The sequence below is a fragment of the Alosa pseudoharengus genome, unplaced genomic scaffold, assembly GCF_046254945.1.
Source record: "Alosa pseudoharengus isolate Yale_2024_CS ecotype anadromous, Long Island Sound unplaced genomic scaffold, YU_APseudo_1.1 YU_APseudo_1.1_scf_24, whole genome shotgun sequence".
NCBI classification, from domain to species: domain Eukaryota; kingdom Metazoa; phylum Chordata; class Actinopteri; order Clupeiformes; family Clupeidae; genus Alosa; species Alosa pseudoharengus.
Genome location: NW_027468689.1, coordinates 16,622,206 through 16,634,705, shown reverse-complemented (window position 1 = coordinate 16,634,705; position 12,500 = coordinate 16,622,206). Strand labels below are relative to the sequence as shown.

The window sequence follows — 12,500 nt, the reverse complement described above, 5'->3', positions numbered from 1 at the left end:
CAGCTTTCTGCAGATTCTCAACAGGTATGCTCACATCCAACCCCAGAAATTCCAGCCACAACTTTAGCCTTTCTGGATCGTTGAAAGGAAGTCTGTGACAACTTTTTTTGCCACGAATTTTCCCGCAATTCGGAACTGCACAAAATCGCCTCATTTTTAGCTGTCTGTTGCAAAATACTTCAAGACAGCAATCTTCTGCTTCTTCTGTGTATTCAATGAAATGCCAGTGGTTTGCTTGTAATTGGCAAGACGGTGTATGGTGCATTATCGCCACCAACTGGGCTGGAGTGTCTATTATTCAAGCTCTCAACGGAAGAATGTACGGGTGTGAGGCGTTTGGAAAAATAGCTCCACAGTTTTACAACATGGTAATAACCTGTTGGAAAGCGTCTTTTGCAGCGATTTTTGTGTGAGCATATCAGCGAACACCCCTGACCACTCGGTGAGTTTCACGTCTTTGTAAACGAAAGTTTAATGCGTTTTAGGAAGGATTGCTCCAGTGCACCTATGCATCGTTCTGGAGGGGGGGGGGCGCTACCACAGAAACCGAAAATTCTCAGGACAGCAGCATGTGTCCAAATTTCAATCTTAAACGTTCTATTTAATCATAAACTATCTGAAAACAGGGCTTTAAGTGTAAAATACCGAACCTGTCCTTTAACTGTCAGCTTCTTTGCCAATCATTTATTAAAAGTGATGGTGTGTGTAGGCGTCTACTTTTCTTGTTGCACTGTGAAATATGGTCTTAATTGAGGTTAACTCTGTATGGTATGTGCCTATGTATCCATCCATGCTTAACTAAGGTTAATGCTTATGTATGCATGCGCATGCATGCGTGTGTGTGTGTGTGTGTGTGTGTGTGTGTGTGTGTGTGTGTGTGTGTATGTGTATGCATATGCATATGCATATGCATGTGCACGCGCGCGTGTGTGTGTGTGTGTATGTGTGTGTTTGTGTGTGTAATAGGCTTTAATGAGAGGTGTAATTTCCCATGGGGAATCCTTTAGGTTTGTAGCTGGAAGCCTCTCATTGATGATGTTTGATGTTTGCATACTTGGATCCTTCATTAAACTTTGAGTAATCTCAGAGCACCAAGGGTTTACTCAAGTGTGTGTGTGTTTGTGTGTGTGTGTGTGTGTGTGTGTGTGTGTGTGTGTGTGTGTGTGTGTGTTTACATGGATGTACCATACATGTTTGTTTCTCTATAATAAGTGTTTTATATGTTGCTTATTATGGTTCTGAACATTCCTCAAAAATATCTACAAAAAGCCTGCAAAAAAATGTCTAGGTTATTTGGCAGAGCCATTTGTCAGTTGGAGTTGTGTGCGGAGTGATCATAACCAAAATCCATGCTTTGTTTTTGCTCCTCAAGTCTTGACCTTTGATATTTGACCTTTTACCCCCTACCTCTCCCCCACCTTCCAGACCACCACCCTGATTGGCTTACTGAAGACAGCGCGCCTGCTGCGTCTGGTGCGCGTGGCCCGCAAGCTTGACCGCTACTCGGAGTACGGCGCAGCCGTTCTTATGCTCCTCATGTGCATCTTCGCCCTCATTGCCCACTGGCTGGCCTGCATATGGTACGCCATTGGCAATGTGGAGCAGCCGTACCTGGAGCACAAGATCGGCTGGCTGGACAACCTGGGCCTGTCCATCGGCAAGATCTACAACTACAGCGACCCGGCCTCAGGGCCGTCCATCAAGGACAAGTACGTGACGGCGCTCTACTTCACCTTCAGCAGCCTGACCAGCGTGGGCTTCGGCAACGTCTCGCCCAACACCAACTCAGAGAAGATCTTCTCCATCTGCGTCATGCTTATCGGCTGTGAGTTGGCTCACACCTACACGCACACACATATATGTACACACACACACACGCACACACACACACACACGCACACACACACACACATACACACACACACACACACACACACACACACACACGCACATCCTCAGCCGACACACCAACTCCAAGAAGATCTTCTCCATCTGTGTCATGCTCTTTAGCTGTAAGTGGGTTCACACCTGCACACACATGCATGCACATTCACACACACACACACACACACACACACACACACACACACACACCGCCCAATATCAACTCCCAGAAGATCTTCTCCATCTGTGTCAGGCTTATCAACTATGAGTGAGGCTGATAGCAACAATACCCTTACAGAAATTTCAGGTTTCTGGCGATCAGTTGCCGCAAATTTGCACCAAGGTCATGTTTTCACATGCAAATTTGTTTTTTGGCAAACAGTTGTGGTTAACTTGTGTGAGCAATGTTGCAGCAAATTTGCAACAATGTCATATGCAAATTAGGTTTGTCACCAGAAGTTCACTGGCAGTTTACCATTATTGAGTGTGGTGGCAAAACACAGACAAACCTATTTGTCACTAGTAGCAATCTTGTCATTGTTGCAAGAACTTTGCTGGAAGTTTGCCTCTAGCGGCCAACATTGGCAAACTTCTGGCAATATTTTCTATTGAACTCACCCCCACACACACACACATACACAAATCACCACAAGTTTGTCGCAAATCTGCCGCAAACATTTTGTTTTTGTAAGGTTAGCACATTGCATATAGCCACTCTGGAGTGACCTTTGACAGTTGAAAACCCATTCAACCATCTTGTGGAGTAAATGTACATCAGCTGCAGCTAAAAATGTCTCAAGAGAGACTGGACTGAATTTTGAGCTGACTCATCTCAGCCAATGAAAAAGTTGATCAGTGGCAGGAAGCATTTTTGCAGCTGCATTGAAAATGGAGTTACAGTATATTTCTGAGACGGAAGCATGGGGGCAGTCCCTGTGGTTTGAGAAACTACTGATTGATTTAATAAGGCACAGAGAGGAAACTGAAGAGGTCAGCCAAGGATAAGAGTTAGCTGCCCCCCGCTAGCAGCTAACACTGGGGGCGAGGGGGGGGGCAGTCGCTAGTGTCACCGCCTGGCGAGCAGTTGGCCCAGGCTCAATTTCAGAACATTCTAAGCCCAAGTCGCTTTGCATGAAAGCATCTGCTAAATACCCCTTTCTTTACCTTAGTGCTGCGACTTTACCAGCCAAATTCTTTTATGTAGCATAAGCTAAAAGCACACTGACTACTACCTGCTCTTTGTTACCTCACTGTTTAATAGCAGATGAGACATGTATGTATCCTACCATTTAAGAGTCTTATTCTTAAATAGATTGCTACCTGTTCTGATGCATACATTATAATGTCTTCCCCAGAACAGGATATAAAATGTTTCTATCCCAGTTTAGCATTAAATTCCTTCTAGGGTCAGTTGATTGTAACCCTCATCACGCCATGCCTGTGAATGCAGAGATAGCATCTTAATGTGACTTCAAGTCTGATCCTCCTGCTGAGAGACAGCGCGAGTGGAATATGAGGGCAGATGAGAGAAAGCAGCTGCTTTTGGCGGGCTTGTCAGATGTATGAGCTCAGAGATGGGATCTTATAGTGGCATCCTACTGTCTTCGTGACTCAGAGCCCACACTGAGCCCTGAGATGTGGGAATGAGCTGCCTGGTTGAATTTCTGATTATATGATGCAGTTTTTAGAACGTCAGTTAACTTTAGATATTTGTACACCTATGAAGTAGCTCCAGTTTTTTTTTTTTGTTGGAGCCGTACTAAATTTGTATATCAATTAGCTAAATTCATTGTGCAGTGTAAATAAATTGTCACGCTGTGTGATGCCCACGTCGCCCCCTTGAATGTGCATTAACTTCTGCTACCCGTAAAGCCGCGTCGTTCATTTCCCTTCACTTACCCAGGCATTTTGCTTCTGTAGCCTATTGTCAAAAATGATTAGCACACTCAACATGACCTAGTCACTTAATCTTGTTGCTATGTCAACATATTTAGAGTTTACAAGTTTACAAAATCCCTGTGCACTGGCCGTTTTTTTTTGATCCCAGGTGCTGGTGTTACGCAGGAATATCATAACCTGACCCTAGCCAGATGAATTTCACTCCGCCTAGCTCCACTCATCCATCTGGAACCGATCCATTGAAGTGTTGCTTCAGAAGGCTGGGCCTAATCAAAAAATGCTTGCATATGATTGAATAAGCCACTTGTCCGTCATCTATTGACGTGCTACTTCAACCACTCACATTGAAGCCAACCCGTGACGCTAATAACAGTCTCACAGTCGCTTCTACGCTATGTCACATCTATGAAACTCCCGCCCTGCGTCCTGATTGGCTGTACCATAAAATCGGTTGCAGAAATCACTCTCAATGGAAGAGGTCCCAGATGGATGTGAGTGAAGCTAGGCGGAGCTAAGCGGAACGACATTCATCTGGCTATTGTCAGGTTAGGAATATCATACTTCAAAAGTAAAGATCATCACCACTGGAATAACATGTTTTGACCTCAGCTTCTTCAGGTTCGCTCTCTGTCTTCCCATGCATGTTTAGTGTTAAGTTTATTACACAAAAATTGACAATGTACTTTCACATAACTTTACTTAATCAAAGCAATTAGATGACTAAGATTTGATTGAGTTATGTTGAGTTTGCTAATCTTTAGGTTGGTTAGTGGTGCTCAAATGGGCCTTTGAATATCAACCATGCCATTTGCACTCACGTCAGCAACAACTCCCGCTCTATTTTTCTATTTCTTCATGCACAGACTAGGACTGGAGGTACTGTACACATGAATGTTCAGCGCTGGCACAGCCTTGTGTGCTCTCTGATGCTGCTCAAGAGAGGGCCAGTAACCAGCCGAGAACAAAACAAGAGGAGCATGAGGCCAAGAGCAAACCCTTTTCCGTGGTTTATACGGACTCCTGGGGAGTGTGGGAGACTTACGATACAGCATGTCAAAATGTATCTTCCTCCCGGTGTGTCTGCACCATGTGCATGCTTCACCAAACCTTCGTGAAATGGAACAAGAAACAACGCAGCTGAAGCATTTAGTCATCATAAATATTACAAGAACGAGCCCCTTGTGGTTCACGCAGACAAGAACTCAAAACAGAGGAAAACAGGAAACAGTCACTTTTTTTGTTCTGAAGTTCTGAAACGTTGTTGTATCTTTTTTTATAGACGTAAATCTAGTAAAAAAGGAGAAATAGAAATGGTTACATTTCTTACAAAGTTACATTAAAAATAAGAGAAAACATTCAGATTAATGGAGGTATGGAAAAAAAGTTATAATAAAATAAGTTATAAAACAGTGGACTTATATAAGTTCAGTAATTATTTCAATACAGTGTTATGATCAAGGAACTATGTATTGTTAGTGGGCCAAACCATAACTGCGTACGGTAACATTATACACTTAAGTAGACTGCACTAATTTGTTAATAACGTATAAGTGCACAGTATAGTACCTTAGGCTACCAAGAATGAAGTATAACCCAGAAAACAAACAAAACAGAAGGCCTCCATCAGGGACTTGGGTTTTCAGCAGGGAGCATTATTTCAGACTACAAGATTCATGGCTTCCAGTCATAAACACCACTTTTCTTGCACTCCCTCTCTCCTCTCCCTCTTCCAAATCCTATCCCCTCTTTCTCTCCTCTCCTCCTCTTCACCCTCTCCCCTCTTCCAAATCCTATCCCCTCCTTCTCTCCTCTCCTCCTCTTCACCCTCTCCCCTCTTCCAATCCTATTCTCCTCCCTTTCTCGTCTCTTCTTTCCCCCCCCCTCCCTCCTCTTCATTATCTCTCCCTCTTTCATCTCCTCTTCCTCTTCCAATCCTATTCTCCTTCTCTCTCCTATCTTATCCTTCATTCTCCTCTCCTCTCTACTCCTTTCTCTCCTTCTCCTCTCCATCCCAATCTCCTCCCCTCTTGTGGCTTTTCTCTCCTCCTCTCCTGTAATATCTGCTTTCTTTTTTTTCCTCCTCTCCTTTTACCGTCCCCTTCACATCTCCTCCACTCCCCTTTCTCATCCCTCCCTTTGTTTCTCCTCTCTCCCTCTCTCTCTCTCTCTCTCTCTCTCTCTCTCTCTCTCTCTCTCTCTCTCCCCCACCTCCTCCCGCAGCGCTCATGTACGCCAGCATCTTTGGGAACGTGTCGGCGATCATCCAGCGGCTCTACTCCGGCACGGCGCGCTACCACCTGCAGATGCTGCGCGTCAAGGAGTTCATCCGCTTCCACCAGATCCCCAACCCACTGCGCCAGAGGCTGGAGGAGTACTTCCAGCACGCCTGGACCTACACTAACGGCATCGACATGAACATGGTGTGTGTGTGTGTGTGTGTGTGTGTGTGTGTGTGTGTTTGTGTGTGTGTGTGTGTGAGAGAGAGAGTGTGTGTGTGTGTGAGAGAGTATGTGTACATATGTGTGTGTGTGTGTGTGTGTGTGTGTGTGTGTGTGTGTGTGTGAGAGAGAGAGTGTGTGTGTGTGTGAGAGAGTATGTGTACATATGTGTGTGTGTGTGTGTGTGTGAGAGAGAGAGCCAGTGCACAAGCCTGTTGCCTTCAGCAAAATCCGCTGTGATGGTCATTCATAATTTCCCATGATGCTCTTTGGGCCAGCATGCATTGGGCTTGGTGCTAGCTCCATATTAGCTTGCATGGCAGTGGTGTGAATGAGCTTTGAACTGACTTCACAGAAGTCAGATATGATGCAAGAGAATGCACACCAAACCTGTTAAATAATATCCTGTGAACATTTTCTGAAAAAAACTGATGATTACTTCCTCCCCCTCTCTCTCCCTTGTTCACATCCATTTTTATATGTTCAATGTACTTGTCTTATTTGGAGAGATGTTCTTTTAAACTGCAATGTGTCCACAGTTTTGCACTCTATAGGCTACAATGACATAGGGAGGCATTGTGTTTACTTTGTTGGTAGTTAGCAATGATGACCTTGATGTATTGTATTTCTTCACAACCATAGAGACACTTTAGCACCAGAACAGCCTTGTTTGTGAAACACGTGATCATGGTCACATGTGCTCATACAAAAACTTGTCTTTTCCATCTCTGCTTCATATCAAATGGACTGAATTCAACACTCTGGTAAGAGCAGGAGGTATTACCCTGTCTATGGTATACATATCTGTGAAACCTAAATGTCCCATACAGCCCCATATACTATTGTCTATGTCAGATCATATAAAGTGTATCCCACATGCAAAGATACAGTGTGTACCCCAGGCTCTCAAGCTGTTAGGACTTGTGAGAATTAGTATGCAAAAGAACTATGATTTGCCCCCTTTTGTCAAGATCATTAGCACACAAGACATGCAAAGCACTTTGTAAACATGTCTGCACTTGGGGAAAGATCACTACAGTGTTTATGCAAACCTTTGCTAGGTCACAAAGAGGGCATGCTCCCATAGCTCATAATGACATTATTTAAAACAATTTAGCATTTTTGTTTAAAACAGATGAATGAGTATGGGGGTTTTGTTGAGGTCTGTGCCCAAGCATTGACTTGGAGTAGATTTGCATGCCAGATGATGAGCAGAGTGCTTTAAGCTCTGACACACACACACACACACACACATACACATATAGATACACACACACACACGCTCAATTTTCCAGTGATTTGCATTTTGGCGGGCACGGGGACTTGTGTTTGCATGACATCTGTGTTTTCAAACATGCTGTGAGGATCGCTCACAGACTCTGACAGAGACAGAATTAAGCGTGCCAAGGTGAAGCGAGCGTGGCAAACAGACGCCTCCAGCCCCATTTCTCTCCCTCTCTCCCTCCATCTCTCTCTCTCTCTCCCTCCATCTCTCTCTCTCTCCCTCTCCTTCTCTTTCAACTCCCTTGTTCTCACCCCTGTCTCTTACTCACTCTTTCTATCTCCCTTTCTCATTCTCCTTCTGCCTCAACCCCCCTCTCTCTCTTTATTTCTGTCTCTCACTATAAAACAGAGAGAGAGAGAGAGAGAGAGAGGGAAGAGTGGCTATGCAATGTGCTGCTGGCACCTGCACTTGCCAAATGTTGTTAGACCTTTTCTTTCCAAATCTCCCTCTTTAACACCCCCATTAAAAGCCCTCTCTTCAGCTGTCGCTCCCTACCCCACAAGGGAGTAGTTTTGTTCCCGCAGCAGGGTTGAATCCAGGTCAGCTGGTCCCTTCCCTCCTCTTTAACGGAAAAAAATGGCTACACACACCATGACTAATAAAATGTCTGCTGTGTATGAGGTAAGAAGAGAGCACAGCTGTCACTTTGATGGGTCTAAGTGCTCTAATGGGCAACACAGCACTTAATGCTAATACTACGAGAGAGTCGGCAGAGTTGTAGTCATTAATACAGGTGGCATTGACCATCAAGTGGCCGGTGGGACGTTCTGGTACTTTGCAGTTACAAATGTGGTCAATGACATCTGTGTAAATCAATGCATATTCAGTGTCTGTGTCAAATGTATTGCTTGTTGTTAAAAGCACTGGATCCTTCAAATATGGGGGCTGTTGCTGGGTTGTAGAGAAGCGCAGATCACACTCTTGTAAATGGAACGCTGTAGAAGTCGGCTCTCTTCTCAATTGAGTTTGTCAGTTTTGCATTTACAGTCTTTGCAACGATTTACACGTCTTGTGAGTGCTGGAGTGTGTAGTGTTGGCATCGTTGTTGATTTTGATCAGAGTCACTCGCAGTGACAGACGCAACCAGAACAGTTATTTTAATTTCACTCTGCTGCAAGGGCTTGTTTTTCTTCTGGTAGACTCATCCCTCTTTTTGTCTTTTTATGGTTTTGTTTTATTTATTTATCTGTTCCTTTTTCTAAGCGTTTTCTTCTGTCAGATTTGCCAGGTAAGGTTTTCGTCCTCTTTTTTTACCCATCTGTGAGTCTTTTTCCACAGTTAGATCTAAATGAGGCACATTAACGCCTGCTCTGTCTGACGCTTCAGTTCAGCAGGAGTTCTGTGGTCTCGTGCTAATTCTGCCTCTCACGCGCTAACTGCTTGGTTCAGTGGCTGTGAGAGAAGCTGTCATCAGACAGAAACTCTAATTCTAGAAGATTCTCTATTTAGCCCTCTGTTTCTCTCTTTCACTCTCATGTCTCCCTCCATCTCTCCTCTCTGTCTCCTATTCTCACATTCCCCTCTCTCTCTCTCTCTCTCTCTCTCTCTCTCTCTCTCTGTCTCTCTGTTCTATTTATGTCCATCTTTGCTTCTCATTTTCTCTCTCTATGAACTGACGAGGAGCTCAGGTGCTGTAGTGTAGTGGAGATCTGACTGTTCCTACCTGCCCTTGTTTGTGTGTTATAAGTGCAGATCTCATCCAGCATCTCCACAGATGGCTACTGGCTCTGGGATACACACGGCGCTACATCAGACAAGTGTCTGTCTGAGATCGGGCTGACATCTGGGCCGGAAAAGGCATTGATAAATGGAGCAACTTTGGAGCAATTTTGCCAGGGAGTCACATGAACGGTTGATAGTGTTCTGATTGGAAGCTCAAGATAAGTTGCCCTATTGGTTAAAGCTCTCAAGATTAAAATAAATGTTGCCCCAATATCAACAACAACGTGCATGGACAACGTGCTCAGAAGATCTTGCTTGGCAACGCTGTTCAGCAGGTTGTTCTGTGTATCATATTCTTATGATGAGGCTGAGACCCGGTTGGCTCCTGGGCCGGACGAGGGCCAGTTCTAGGAAAGAGCCAGCTGTTGTGTGTGTTCTGGCTTCCTCCATCTCACCCATGACTCTTGAGGGAGTGTCTCGACATACTGAAGCTCTCAGGCATCTACTGTACAGAGCAAGCTTTGAAAATGAAAGGCAGAACACAAATGGCAATTGTACTCAATATTAATTTATATTTCTCACCCCTTTCTCTCTCTCTCTTTTGCTTGTTTACAAGCCTTTACCATCTTTAATCTGAAAATTAAGCACAGAAATTATGAATATAAATACTCAACAAGAAACAGTCACTACAGCATGTTTTTTAAAGATATACTGTAGATGTACAGTAGAATCTGTGACTCTACTCCCCTCTCTCCTCCGAGGTTTTTAAACAGTTCTCTTCTCCCGTTCCATTGTGGTTCGTCATCCATTTCCCCTCCCTCCATCCCTCCCTCTCTCTCTCTCTCTCTCTGTGTCTCTCTGTCTTTCCTACTTCAGGTCCTGAAGGGCTTCCCTGAGTGTCTGCAGGCGGACATCTGTCTGCACCTGAACCAGACGTTGCTGCAGGACTGCAAGGCATTCCGCGGGGCCACCAAGGGCTGCCTGCGAGCGTTGGCCATGCGCTTCAAGACCACGCACGCGCCGCCCGGCGACACGCTCGTGCACTGCGGCGACGTGCTCACTGCCCTCTACTTCCTGTCGCGCGGATCCATCGAGATCCTCAAGGACGACGTGGTGGTGGCCATCTTGGGTGAGTGAACCAGAGGGGAGGTGGTAGCATAATGACTAAGGAGCTGGGCTAGCATGCTGTAGTCTGAAAAAGTTGTGGGTTCAATTCCCTGCTTCCACCGTTGTGCCCTTGAACATGGCACTTACAGTAACCTGACTTGCTCTGGTGTCAATGGCTCTTGTAATATAATTGACATATGTAAGTAGCTTTGGATAAAAATGCTGCTAAATGAATAAATGTGTAAATGTATAGGAAACGGGTGCTTGTTTGAATGGCTGTCCTAATGCGAGGGGCACGGGTAGTTTTGCTTATAGGAGTACATACAGTACATAAGAAAAAAGTTTACATTGACTAACATCAAAGGTCAACTTCTCAACACAAATGCACACTTGCCTTATAAAACTACTTTATAACTATTTCAACGTAATAAACCCGTTTAGAAATCATTTGGATGGTTAAATTACCTGTTCCGGTGAAAATGGTGACTTTCCCCGCTGCGCCTAGCATCCCCAGGCGGAAAACCAACCTTGCAACATTGAGTAGTGAGAAACAAGAAACTCGTTTTAAATCGTGTTTCTTACCTTGTAACATCCACATAGTTCTGCCAAACTTATGCTAACCGTTCGCTAGTTTGTAAACAAATCCATGTGCTTTATCGTTACCTTTTCCCACAGTTTGAAATAGCATAATGCGCAATTTCTCCAGCAGAGGGGGAAATCCTGCCAAGTTTCCCTTTAAACTAGATTAATTACTTTGGAATAGTTTAGTTTGAAAGGTTGAACCAGTCGTTTTCAGGCAGAAGCTTGTTGTCTTGAGGGGACTCGCTGGTTGGAAATTGTCAGAAATAGTTTGCAACAATACTTTATCATATAGGCCTACTATGATTTATCAGATACTACAATTATGGTTAAGTCAAGGTTCAAATTCATTGTGGGCTCTGGAAAGTGTCTTGAGCAAAATGCCATGTTATAAATAAAATTGAATTGAATTAAATGTTGTTAGTGACAAAGGAATGCTGGACAACAAATTGTCCTTGCAAATACTGTTCGTCCTTCTACAGTTGAATGCAAAAAAAAGCCTCTGACTGTGTAAGAGGGAATGAGAGGTGGAGAGAATGGACATGGTAGCGCGGATGAAACGACAGAAGTGTCAGGAGAGAAGTAAACCCTAAAAAAAAACACTCTATGAGGAGGCATTGTATTGTGGGGCCTGTCTGGTGTGAGGAGAGTTAATTAGGCATGTGTGTCCAGAGGGGGTTTCTCTTGAAAGAATGATTAGTCAAATTCACAGACAAATCATCAAGCTTTTAAAGCAGCAAGGCTCCCAATAACAGAAGGACCTTGAGCAGTTTTTGAGCAGGTACCAGCAGTTTCTGGATTCTAAATATTTAATCTACCGTCTTTTTCTTCCTTTCTTTCTTTGTGTGTGTGTGTGTGTGTGTGTGTGTGTGTGTGTGTGTGTGTGTGTGTGTGTGTGTGTGTGTGTGTGTGTGTGTGTGTGACTTCCAAACTGCAAAGAGGAACTTGGCCCGGAACATTCTGTGCAAATGCCTGCCGGTATGAATAGTTATGAGGACAGTCTGTGGGGATGAGATGACAGTTAGACTTGGAACACAGAGGCAAAAACTCACCCCTGGTCCAGAATCCCCCCCCCCCCAAAAAAGGGCAAAAACACACATCAGAACACAAACACACAACACACATGCTCATGTGCACAGACTCAAACACACACACACACACACACACACACACACACTCATGTTCACACACACACACACACACACACACTCAAACACACACACACACACACACACACACACACACACTCATGTTCACACACACACACACACACACACACACACACACACACACACACACTTATACACATACACACAAATATAGATTTTCACACAATCACAGAATAGACATGTACTGTACACACACTGTCACATACAGTTTTTTACAATTGTTTACACACGTTTTCAAAACTCTGTGTCTATTTTTCAAAACTCCACACACGAAACCCACAATTGCTCACACAAAATGCAAAATGCCTCAAATCTCCAGCAAAATGACACACAACATTCAAAATGTCAAAAACACATCTTTAAAGCAAACATTCGCCTCACATTACAAACACTTTTGTCATAATATGACATTTTGGATACATCATGTACACACTGTTGCTCAAAACCTCTTCTGTCTTAGGCTTTCTATATGTATTT

The 12,500-nt window shown here is 44.1% G+C and overlaps 1 protein-coding gene across 1 annotated transcript in view; it reads left to right on the top strand.

Moving 5' to 3' along the window:
- LOC143141763 (potassium channel, voltage gated eag related subfamily H, member 7) overlaps positions 1-12,500 on the top strand; it is a 106,287-nt gene that overhangs the window by 72,495 nt on the left and 21,292 nt on the right. The window contains exons 9-11 of the mRNA XM_076302474.1: positions 1,426-1,825; positions 6,004-6,203; positions 10,045-10,297. Of these exons, the coding sequence (XP_076158589.1) occupies positions 1,426-1,825; positions 6,004-6,203; positions 10,045-10,297 (853 nt within the window). The remainder of the gene's footprint in view (positions 1-1,425; positions 1,826-6,003; positions 6,204-10,044; positions 10,298-12,500) is intronic.